The sequence below is a fragment of the Octopus sinensis genome, linkage group LG23, assembly GCF_006345805.1.
Source record: "Octopus sinensis linkage group LG23, ASM634580v1, whole genome shotgun sequence".
Lineage (NCBI taxonomy): Eukaryota > Metazoa > Mollusca > Cephalopoda > Octopoda > Octopodidae > Octopus > Octopus sinensis.
Genome location: NC_043019.1, coordinates 3,032,624 through 3,045,954, shown reverse-complemented (window position 1 = coordinate 3,045,954; position 13,331 = coordinate 3,032,624). Strand labels below are relative to the sequence as shown.

At 30.1% G+C, this 13,331-nt stretch overlaps 1 protein-coding gene across 1 annotated transcript in view; it reads left to right on the top strand.

The window, feature by feature from the left end:
* The window catches only part of LOC115223644, a 207,068-nt gene that overhangs the window by 98,487 nt on the left and 95,250 nt on the right, over positions 1-13,331 (top strand). The window contains exons 40-42 of the mRNA XM_036512623.1: positions 3,444-3,476; positions 6,129-6,164; positions 12,845-12,859. Coding sequence (XP_036368516.1) covers positions 3,444-3,476; positions 6,129-6,164; positions 12,845-12,859 — 84 coding nt within the window. The remainder of the gene's footprint in view (positions 1-3,443; positions 3,477-6,128; positions 6,165-12,844; positions 12,860-13,331) is intronic.

Sequence of the window (13,331 nt, the reverse complement as noted above, 5' to 3'; positions counted from 1 at the left end):
AGATGGCTGCACCAGACTCCAGTCTGATCTGGCAGAGTTTCTACAGCTGGATGCCCTTCCTAACGCCAACCACTCTGAGAGTGTAGTGGGTGCTTTTTACGTGCCACCGACATGAGTGCCAGTTAGGTGGTACTGGCAATGGCCATGCTCAATTGATGCTTTTTATGTGCCCCCTGCACAAGAGCCTGTCCAGCGGCACTGGCAACAACCTCAGTCAAATGTTTTTTTTCACTTTTATTAGTTACTTCACCAAAACAGATGTAACCCTATATAAGATAGCAGTATTCAAACTGATCACTAATTATTCTAATTGATCACCTCAAATTTCAGCATGTTACACATATAAATTAATAACACATTTATAATTACAATGTTACTTCAAGTTATTTTTACACTTTTACATATTCTTAATTTTTCTAAATTTTAGTATTGTCTCACAATGCATATTGTTTTTGTCTTATATTGGTTCAATGTTAAATACAGGTTATATATGTTTAAATTAATATATTTCTTAATAAATAACTACATTTTATAATAATCCTTTAGGAGCGTTAATGATCCTTTCTATGGAGCCTCTAAGGGATGAAAAAATTTATTTCCTCTGTGCTCATTTTGCCCAAGACAACAAGCATTATTTGTTAGCCTCTTTGTTATATCCCAGTACACAATCATAGTTTATATTACATGCACCATATGGAATTTAGCAATGTGTGAGGTAATGTCTTCAGCAGATAGTTCATTAAGACTCAGTTGTCAGCTCCCTTTCTTCACTATAATCCTTCAAGCTATAACTCAGGATTGTAAGACCCAATTTTCATGAAAATATTTATATACTGTTGACCTAGTTCCTGAATCTAGCAGATTTAGAAAAGCAATTCCAGACATGGATGCAGAATTGGAATTGAGAGGTCTCAAAGTAAACACAGCAAAGACTAAAATTTTAGTAAGCATGGGAGAGAACAGGACACCGTACTGTCAGAGAAATGGCTGTGCTTGATGTGCAGCTTATGAGTATGTAGAAATTGTATAGAATTTTCCTAACAATACAACAAAAACATGAATAATAAAAATTAAATAAATATGATTAATGATATCATTGCATTATAAATAGTCTCTGAAGGAGCACTTACATTGGTGTTGGTTGATTTTTCTTCATAGTGTCTTCTTATTAGTGTCTAGTTTGGAGAGTTTTTGTGGCACACACACACGTCATTAAGTAAAAATATGTGTAACATCTACCTATCTATCTGCTCAGTCAAAGTCGACTCTCGGTTACTTCATGGATCAGTGTCCTCCAGTCAGTTCTATCCTGGGCTGCTTCTTTCAGAATGGCTATGTCCATTCTGGTATCACTCTTGATGGTGTCAAGCCAGCGGGTTCTTGGTCGGCCTCTTCCTCTCTTGCCACTGACCATTCCAAGCATGATGTCCTTCTCCAGGGATTTTCTCATAATATGACCAAAATATGCCAATCTATGCTTGGTGATCCTAGCTTCTAGTGACATTTTTGGCCTGATCTGCTTAAGAACTTCTCCATTGGTGAGCCACGCTGTCCATGGAATCCGTAAAAGTCTTCTCCAACACCAAAGCTCAAATGCATTAATCCTCTTCTGGTCAGCTTCCTTTAGTGTCCAGGTCTCGCATCCATATGTTGCTATTGGGAAGACAATTGCATTCACCAATCTGCATTTGGCAGCGATTCTGACGTCTCTACTCTTCCAGACCCTGCTCATGTGTAACATATTTTAACATATATAACAGATACAGAGTAGGAATATAATGAAACAATGCAAAATTCACACATAAGAGACACTTTCTTAATATCACTTCTCTGTTAATATTTAAAGTATATAATGATTGCCTTTGTCTTCAGGGATTAAGTCTAAAATACAAGATTTGAATATCATTTTAATCAGAAACAATAAGCATCTGTTTGCCTCTGCTGACATTGGTTCATTGGGCTTCTTACACATTTATGCTTATCTTGACACTGGTATTTTACTTTCATTTATAACTTAGTTACAATGATGAAGTGAAGTCCAACCCATTGTTATTTTTACTAGACATATAGTAGTACATATGAATACATGCTATTTGTTCTCAAGGAACAATTTTGTTTATCATAAGATGCATACTTAACATTTTGTTTTCACACTCAACATAGAATTCTACCCACAAAAGTCATCATGTTTAAGATTCAGTATTGATCACTAATTGTTCTAACTGGGCATCACAATTCTTAGCATGTTACACATGGAAATTAATAACTCACTGATGATTATGAACTTACTTTGTGTAAATATATTTAACATTTTTATTAAAAAATGTTAAATGTGCTGTATATTAGAATTAACTTGTTTCATAAAAGCACTCAGCAACATCTTTCTTTTATATATATATATCCTTTATATTTTTTTATATATATGTATGTATGTATGTATGTTTAAATGCAAGCATATATATTTATATATGTATTATATACATATATGTTTTATGCATATAAAAAATATATATATGAAATGTATATATTTATATATACATGTGTGTGTGCGCGTGCGTATGTGTGTGTGTGCATTTGTAATATAATATATACAAATACAGGTTTACTAGAATTGATTTTCACTAAGGTGGGTGGGTTTTATTGAGAATGAACTATAACCATATTTATATCATATACAGACATATGATATATGTGTGTGTATATACATGGTATAATACATACATATATACATACACACACACACATGCACACACACACACACACACACACATATATATATATATATATATATATATATATATATGAATGACTGAGATTGCACCTAGAGCGTTACCATTCAAGTCTGAGCAAGGTTGTTTATGGAAGACCAGCAACCACCCATGCATACCAGCCTCCCCTCTCTGTACCACCAATGTTATCCAAGGGAAAGGCAAAGGCCGATACAGATTAACATCAGTGATATTGCAACTAATTTCTACAGCAGAGTGAACTGGAGCAACATGAAATAAAGTGTTTTGCTCAAGAACACAACACAGCCCAGTAATCAAACTTGCTACCTCATGATTGCATGCCCGACACTCTAACCACTGAACCATGTGCCATATATATATATATATATATATATATATATTTATTTACACATGCACACACACACATATATATATTTACACACATGCATACACATATGTATGTATCATATATTTATGCTATTCACTTTTATTATACTTATTTTATATATTAAGAATTTCAATATCTCAGACACTTGAAAATCCTTCTTTCGTTTAGAAAATTCTATATGAAATATTTCATTCTATATTTTGTAAGAAATACAAATATGACATATTTTATAAATACATCAATTTTTCCTTTTTGAATTATTCTAAAACTTACCCTGTAGAATATATTTCTTTTGCTTCACACATACGACAATCTATTTTTAACAGCTCCCCCTGTCATACCCGTGGAAATTGCAACTGGTAAGAAAATAAGCATTTGAAAAATATATAGCTAATAATTCTAACCTTGAACTCTATTTAACTTGACAGTATTTTCATGTGTATGTTATATTCTAATATATGATATATATTACTTTTACCTGTGAAAGAAAATCTAATATTTATAACTTCACCTTCACCAAAATTGTGTGTGTGTGTGTAGCCATCCTTCATGTATAAATTGTCAGTCATGTATGTTATCATATAAGAGAGTATGAGAAATTCACCATCATTATTGCTTTGATGTCCACTTTTCCATGCTTGCATGGGCCAGATGAAATTTGTTTAGGTAGATTTTCTATGGCTGTATGCTGTTACTGTTTCCAACCTTCATCTATTTCCAAGTAAGTCATATTCCTCATGACCAAACATGGTTTCATGTTAGATTAGAAATGAAGGACACCACTTGCATTTACAACTATCATGCAATGTCAAGGCAAGGGAACAGTAACACACGCACACATAGTAAGCTTCTTTCAGGTTCCATCTACCAAATTCACACACAAGTCTTTGGTCAACCTCGGAGGTGCTGCAGTGGAAGGCACTTGCCCAAGATGCCATGCAATAGAGTTGGACCTTAAACTGTAGTTCGGAAACAAACTTCTTGCCACACAGTTGCTCCTTCACCTGTGTATAATATTTTGTAGATTTCTTAAATCTAAACCTTTCCCATAGATGCTATGAAGAAATTGCATAATTATTGAGAGTATTACATCAGTGTAGTTTTCCAACAAATGTTTGGGACAAAACCTGTGGATGATAGTGTGAAATAAAAACAAAATTGACACTGATCATGCTATGTAATTATTTTTATGCAATAATTATTTGGAATTATTGATACCTGTTTATAAGAATGAATTTAAAGAATTTAAAATACACTTAAAAAATCCATTATTTCATACCATTTTATTGATATATAGCACAAAGTTTATTTTCGCTATATTACATCCAATTTAGTGCAAAAATATTCATTAGCTCTTCGTTTAAATGTGTGCTTTTGTGTATGTTTGTAACAATAATCATACATTTAGACATGGATATTTCTCTCTATTTACTCTAGAAAATCAAAAGTTTCCTCATTAAATCATGTGCTATCCATATTATTAAATACTAGCTATGCATTCATAACTCTGGCAGAAACATTAGCACACCAGACAAAATGCTTAGAGGTATTTCGTCTGTCTTTACATTCTGAGTCCAAGTTCCACAGAGGTCAACTTTGCCTTTCATCCTTTTGGAGTCGATAAATTAAGAGCCAGTTGTGTACTGGGGTTGATCTTATCGATTGGATTCCTCCTCAAAAATTTCGGGCCTTGTGCCTAGAGTAGAAAAAAGAAAATTTTAAAGACCATTATCTCCTTTGTAAAGAAATATTATGTTTCAGTCAAATATTTTGTTATAGTTCTTTTATTGTTGTCAGCAGTGAATGTAATTCGATATATCTTACCTAAAATGTTCACACACACACATATATATAGTTAGGTGCAGACATAGTAGTATAGTAAGAAGTTTGATTTCCAACCATGTGGTTCTGGGTTCAGTTCTACTATGTGGTACATCTCTTCTACTATAGCCTCAGGCCAAGTCAAGTCTTGTGGGTGGATTTCATAGACAGAATCTGTAAGAAGTCCATCCAGTATATATATACATTTATGTGTACGTATGTCTTTGTATCAGTGTTTGTCCCTATACCAGCACTTGACAACTGGTGTTGGTGTATTTATGTTCCTGTAACTTTGTGGTTTAGCAATAGAAACCAATGCAATGAGTACCAGGCTTTAAAAAAATAAGTTTTGGAGTCAATACAAACGACTAAAAATTCTTCAAGGTAGTACCTCAACATGGCCACAGTTAAATGACTGAAACAAGATGGAAGATATAGTTGTCTAAAAGTTCCTAAGTCAGAAACACAGGCACTCATAGATAGAGCAGGGTATAGTATTACTAATAAAATACAGTATTATATTTTTATATCATCTAGAATACAAACTGGTTTGATACCAGGCACTGAGAAGTAGTGTATTTGATCTGCAAGTCCTTAAATAGTAAATTCCCTTTTTTTACTTGGATAATTAATATCACTGGTATTATATAGGCTCACTTCATACATAGAAAGTTGGTAGAGTTTGAGTTTCATTCCTTTTAGGTCAAATATGTAATTATCATAATATTGGTATTACATCAAAAATGACCCTTTGCACCAAAACAAAATTCTTGCAAATCATAGTAATGAGGTTTAACTTGAAAGTAATTTGGCTGTTATTTCTAGCAGATCAAGTGATTATAACAGGCTCTCTCATTTATACAAAGTAAAAGCTGGGAAAAATGACTGTTGGCCTGCCTATTCAAAGATGATATGGGGCTAAAAACCAACAATTACTGCAAATTTGGATTTTTTATTGATAATGTAAAGAATTTTTTAACTCATACATTTAAAAGTAAAATCAATTTATGATCATCTGTCTTCTTTGGCAAAATACCAACATACTGCATTGCTTTACACTTAATTTATATTGCATTTTTATAAAATATAGAATAATCATTCATATATTGTGCTCACTCTATTTTGAAATATATCCTTCACCAAAAGATATTTACTCTAACTCACAAACGAATATATGTATATTTTAACAGTTGCACTTCCTATAGAGCCTGTGGAAATTTTGTCTGGTAAGAAATTAGCACCTGATAAAAATAGCTAATATGTCTAACACAAAAATGATATTTCATATTTTAAATCTTACATGTTGAATGTTTAATCATTTTGTCTTAATCTGTATGTTTTTTTCTAATTGTTTTATTGTTACTGTCATAAGTGTTTGTTTGTGCTTATTGTTACTGCTAATGTACTGTTATTGTTTGAGAACTTCTTTATGAGATATACGTTAATATTTTATAAATTAAAGTCTACATAGAACAGAGATACAGTGATTAAGTGTTGCAAACAAAATACTGGAGAATATATAAATAAATAAATATTAAAGTTATCATTATTTTTATGGCATATATATTATTTAAGAATGGATACAAAGCTTTACAAATAAATGGTGGGGTTTTGCATGGTTTTGCATGTTGTTATTTCTGTGAAAGTGATCTCCCCACATACCACCACAAAAAAGCAAATTGCTGTTCTGTAAAGATTTTCACTGTAAGGCTATGATTTTACAGGTGATGAATGTAAATTGATATAAAAAAAACTCTGTACATTCCTGCTTTTGAGGATGCAAAGAAGCTTATGACAGCAGTTGATATTCAGTAAACAATGGTGTGTAATGTAATATTTTAGTCAGATTGTATACATAAGGATTAAAATAATAAATAAAATAAGAGTTCATCCTTAGAAATAGTCAATGCTGCATCTCTCCTGAATAGGCACTGTAGAAACTATAATTTCTTATGGATTCAGGACACATTACCTGGCTATGTTTGTGTGTATCGGAAAAAATAAAATGTAAGAAGACTGAGAACATATAGAATAGAATTGGAGAGAAATCTTGTAACATTTCCCAACAATGAACCATAAAGCCATGTAAACTAGAATTCAGGCTTTGGTTTTATTACAATTATTACATAAAAATCTATAGATGCTTAAAAGAGTATCAGTGCATGTACATTAGCCTAGGTATTAGTATAAATTAGTACAGTTAACGGTTTTTAATGTCTGTTTTAGGGTCTATGGATTCTGTTCATTGAAACTTTCTTACAATTGGTATAGGTAGAAGATATTTTAGTGTTTTGTGAAGTATCTTTCTCACAAATAATTTTAGGAGTAATACTTCTGAAGGTGTCTTCCATCCATCAAAACAAGAGCCACATTCTCTTAATTGTCAAGAACTTCTAAATACTTTTGATTTTTGCCAGTGTATCTTGACTGGCTTGCTGATCACTCTCAGTAAGAACAATGATTTCCTGAAAGGGAAAAATTCCTCTTGTCTTTTGTAAAGAGTCAATGTTAGCAAGTTGTAAGAATATCATGAATTTCAGATAGTATATTCCAGCAGTACACTTGCACCTTTACTCTGAATTTTTAGAATGCCTTTGTTTTCAAGAGGTATTTTTCTTTTGATATATTTTCCTTTCAAGTAGTATATGGTTGAGTGGTTGTCCTTCAAACCTATATTATTAAGATACTATTACCTTGTACTGTAATACTTTGCCAGTAATTAATATGACAATATTTGATCACATTGTAATAATCCATTTCTAACTTAGTGTGGTGCAATTCTTGTGAATGCAAATATTTTCCTTGGTCTTTTGTATATTCTTTGAAAATCATTCCAATTTCACTTAGAATTCATACTGTAGATTTCATAAAAACAAGTTTCAAATGAAAATTTACACTGTCTTTAGTGCAAAAAAAATTTTTTAAATATACTAGCTTATTATAAAATTGATGAAATAGCCAGGAGTAACATTTTTAGAACACTCAGATTGTCTTAAAGATGTCAGTGATTGCTCTCTTTTACTTGACTAAGCATCCTCTGGTTTTTTTTCAAACTGAGTTGTAATGAGGCTGTATGCCAATATGTTATTCAAACAGTGCCTACATTTTGGTTTCATGGCATCAGCTGATTTGATGCTTTTGTGCAATATCGTGCCGCATTAAATCATGGTTTCATGATTTGTTTCATTTAGCTCGGAACAAAGTCAAGGTTAGCATGATAACTGACAGGGTGCACAGCTCTAAATAAAATGATGAAATTACTTTTCTCCTGGCAGGTAATGTTCCACAGATAGTATAGTGACTTGAATGAAGATTTGTAAACATGATATTGAAATATTCTATGACAACAAATAATTTTAATTTTAAAATATTATATAAGGCATGTTTTTAAAAATGTTCATAGGAATTTATTGTTTAATTATTGTGTTAATCACAGACAACTGTGCATGATATAAAAATATATACTCATAAATATCTAGACTCCAAATATAACAAAGTTTAACAATAAATAGTTCTATTATTCTAACAAAGGATATGATTTTTTTTTTTATGATTAATTTTTTTTCAACTTTATTTAAAACTCATATTGAAGAATTGGAGATTATAATGTTGTTGTCATTTGTTTTGTTTGGTTTGTGAATGTTACATTGTATGTTATAGTTTTGAATTTGTTTTATGTTTCTGTCATGTTTATTTGAGAAATTGTAAATGGAAATTGATAAAGAATTGGCTGATTAGAGATTATGAAAAGCAGTTTTTTTTTTTTTTTTTTTTTTTTGCTTTTTAAACATTTAACAATACTGATATAAACTAGTGTGATTGTGATGACCACATTAACTATTTCAGTAAATTTGTTTTCTTGAAATTTTGTTCATTCAAGTAATGGTTGTAAATTACTTTATACCCATGACGATGGTCATGGGATTTTATAGTTTTATTATGAAATATATTGTATTTTACTATCCTGTTGTTTTTTATTTAACACATTGGGCATTTAGCTTTATTAGAACTTACCTTCCAGGTAAACTGTAGGAGATTCATGACAGGGTAGATATGAGTGTCATGTAGCTTGAAAGCATATATATCATTATTACTCTCGAGCACTCTATTAAGGCCTTAACTATTGTAAAAGTAAATTGAGATACAAAGGTTTTAAAAGAAAAGAGTAGTGGACGAATATGACAAATTATAGTAATTACCAGTTCCCAGTGTTGAATTTAAGTGATTGTCATTGTTGGGTGCTTCATTTTATTCTTGGATGCTTCATTTTAAGGAGCTACAAAGTTTAATACAATCATCTTTCACCTACAATGCCTCATGTAACAGAAGCAATGTGATTTATTCTGAGAACTTCTAATGTATTTGGAAATGCATAAACCTAAATCTATATCTGAAAGCATAGTTAGAAATACTTAAATATACAAATTTTTTCCTCCATAATAAAAATGTCACTTTTATTATTATTAACTTTCCATGGAGATATATATATATATATATATATATATATATCAAGATTAATCAGCCGAAATTGCGAGGATGATCCGGTTCTTGACTGAAGATTAGAGGCTTCGAATGATCCGCCTGTTTTTTGTATTGTCTATTTTAATGTTTTGCGTTCTTGTCCCATTTTGTATTTTTATATATATTTCATATATATATATATATATATATATATATATATATACATATATATATATATATACATATATACATATATACATATATATATACACATATATATATATATACACACATATATATATATATATATATATATATATATATATATATATATAGCTTTGTTATATCAACATCATTAATCTTGTTTGTATATGTATGTATGTTTGTTTAAAAATAACAAATCTATGAAATTATATAGTTTCATATATATATGTTTATATAAGCATTAACTTGACTGTAATAAAATTAGGTAAAGAATTGATAGTGTATGACATTTTCTTTCCAGAAATATTGCAATGATCTATTCTAGGAAGAGGAAGAATTATGTAAAATAAATTTGGAAAGCAGTTTCTCATTTTAGTAAATGTTAGGTGACACAAGTATTAGATAGACCATCTGGATTTGCAGCTGCTTTATAATTTTAAACTATTTAATAAATCTTCTAAATTCTTCAGAAAACATATGCAGTTTAATGATTTATGAGACATGTTCACTTTTATAATTTAAGGAAATTCTAAACAGTTATGGCTGTGTTAATAATATTCTGTAAAATGGAAATTGCCTCTTCGAGTATGTGATTTTAATAGCAGTACCAGAAGGGGTTAAACTCTTTAAAATTGCAGTAGTTTTAAGCATGGAGATATTCAACAACTGACCATAATAATTATTAGTTTATATATATGAAATAAAAAAGAATGTAACATTATCATTATTCTGCTTAGTCAGGATTATGTTTAAAGAGCTATTGCCAAAACTGACATGTTCTATTTTAAATAGTATTTTATTTCCTTAACAAATATTCTTACACTAGTTTTATCACTTTAAATAGCTGTGTTAGTCTCTGGAATGTAGCTTTTTCCTTGAGTATAGTTGGATTGAGAACATTAAGTCTACCTCCACTACAGGCTCTTCTGAATTGTATTATCACATAGTATCTGCTTGTATATGGGCTTACTTTATTTTGAAATTTTCACAGTCAAAATTGATTCTCAACACTATAAAAATCTCTGCCTCTCCGATGGTCATTTAGAACATAAACATAAATAATACATACGTAAAGTTACTTGAAATATAACTGATGTATTTAAAATAATTTGTATATAACCCCTTACTTATGATTTTGAACTGCTTTCCAAAGTGTAAATAGGTTGCAATTATAATTCACTTTATGTTGAGTTGTTAGCTGTAAAAAGAATCTCTCTCTCTCTCTCCCCCAATATATTTCCTGAAATTTATTTTTGTTAAGAATATATTTGTTTATTCATCTCACATATAAGACAATATGTTTGTAACAGCTACACCTCCAGATATAATACCCATGGATGTTTAAACTGGTTAGATAAATTTTTGAAAAACATGTAGCTGATTATCTGACACTTAAATATGTTATATTTAAAACCTTCAAAGTTTGATTTTCAAATCCTTTTTGTTAGGGTCTAATAACTACAAGCTTTTCTCTTATGACTGACATAAAATGTGAACCATTTGTATGTGCATATTTGTAAAATAGGACATAATTATGTTATAATACATATTTACTAGTAGTTTCAGAGGTTTTTTTCTACTTATTTTTTTTTTTACATACTTCATCAGATTTCATATTGATTTAGTTATCATTGTTAGATATTCATGGTGTCTTAGGTATATTATCAAATGAAAGGGAAAGTTAAAATACTCCTAACAATGTCCAATGTACAATGCCAATATTATCAAAGTTCTGATTTGGTATCAAACCTGAGTAACAGACCACAGTTGTCTTTTGTCCAAAAGTTTGCTTTCTCTTTCATATACACTACTGTGTCTCGGTTCTTTTGTCTCAGATTTTTTCCAACTATATACTATTTTGTCTGTCACATTATTTTCCTGGCCTTTCCAAGAATTTGTATACATTTGGCAGGCCAAGTCACTCTTGGTGGAACACAAAACCTCACTTTGAACTCATTTATTTAGTTAAAAATGAAATTATTTATTAATCTCATAGAATATCAACACTGTATAGTAAATATTATAGTTTTTCAAGTAATGTAAATAGTGTAGATAGTGAAAAAATATCTCCTTTATCTGTTATAGTATTATAAGCATATGTTCTGTTTTCCATTATAAGGGATAGTAGCGGCGAGCTGGAAGAATCGTTAGCACACTGGGTGAAATGCTTAGCAGTATTTTGTCTGCCATTACATCCTGAGTTCAAATTCCACTAAGGTTAACTTTGTCTTTCATCCTTTCAGGGTTGATTAAATAAGTACCAATTATATACAGGGGTCGATGTAATTGACTTACTCCCTTTGTCTATCCTTGTTTGTCCCCTCTATGTTTAGCCCTCTGTGGGCAATGAAGAAATAATTATAAGGGATATTAGAAGTATAATTGAGATAGTACAAATGTGCTGTCTAATCATTGTAATTCATTTGTGATGTAATATTTATGCATGCTTGTTATCTAGCTTTGACTAGAATAACCAACACAGATAAAAATTCTCTGTTAGAAAACAGGATGATTCAGCTTTAGAATCCATTGCAATTAAAAATTCTCCATAGATAACCACTTTGTCCATTCTCATTCATCTGATTTGTGGATTTTCTTTCTTATGAATTATCTTTTATAGAATCATGTAAAATTTGACATCCTGTAGGATTTTCATATTTTGAAAATTGATGGAGAGAACATGAAGCATGATGCCCGTTTTGTATTTTTTTTTTTTTTTGTTTTTCAGCATACTTGTACTCTGTTCATACATGCTGACATTACACATCCAGCAGCTCATTTCTTTCCAATTTCATATATCCCCACAGAATCTAGTCATTCTATAACCCTCACATAAACATGTCTGAGTCATTTACATCTCTATTTCTAGTGTCTCATTTCACTACTATGGAGACCATGTTTAATATTTATCCCAGTACCTCATCTCACTTCTAATATAACTTTCTAAATTTTAGCATTTCTAATTAAAAATCAGTCAATTTAACTTCGTTCTCTTATCAACATTCTTCAAAACAGAAGAAGAATCTAAAGGAATAATGGACTGTGTTCTCTTTCAGACTATATCAAATTAACCAAGAATTTCAAAAGGTTTGTTAACCTGGCTTGCCATTCTACTGATGGAATTAAACAATAAAATCATTTTTGTTTCAGCTATTTATAAAATTTAATGACAAAATATTAAGTTTTAGATATTCTTATAAGGAATATACTTATTTCTTTTCTTTCTGTAAATCTTTTTCAGTTCGCACACCACCAGGTATGTTGATAATTACAATTTTTTGCATAATTAAAACTGAAATTAAAATGCTTAGTTTAAAATAATTAAAGTGTGTAATTATAAGTAATAAGGTGTATTTATAATTAAACTTTATAATGTCTTATCAAAATATTATTGTTTAATATTTAAATTGACCAAATTATATTTACTATTATTTAAGTGCCATATGTAATTGATATTTTGTTTTCATTGTTTATGTTTTAAATGAATTCTGTTGTTTCATCTTTTGGCAATGTTACTTTTACATTTTACCTTCAAACTTTGTGTACATCTATTAATCTTTGAAGTGTTTCTTTATATATATTGTTAAGCAGGATTGGTTTAAACATGATAGAAATTAAACATGTGTTTTTTTTTTTAGTGGGAGGGTTTGTAGAAGGTATCCAAATAATAATCTCACACAATGTTTTAAATCATAAATAAAACTATTACAATTTCAAGGTCAAGTAAA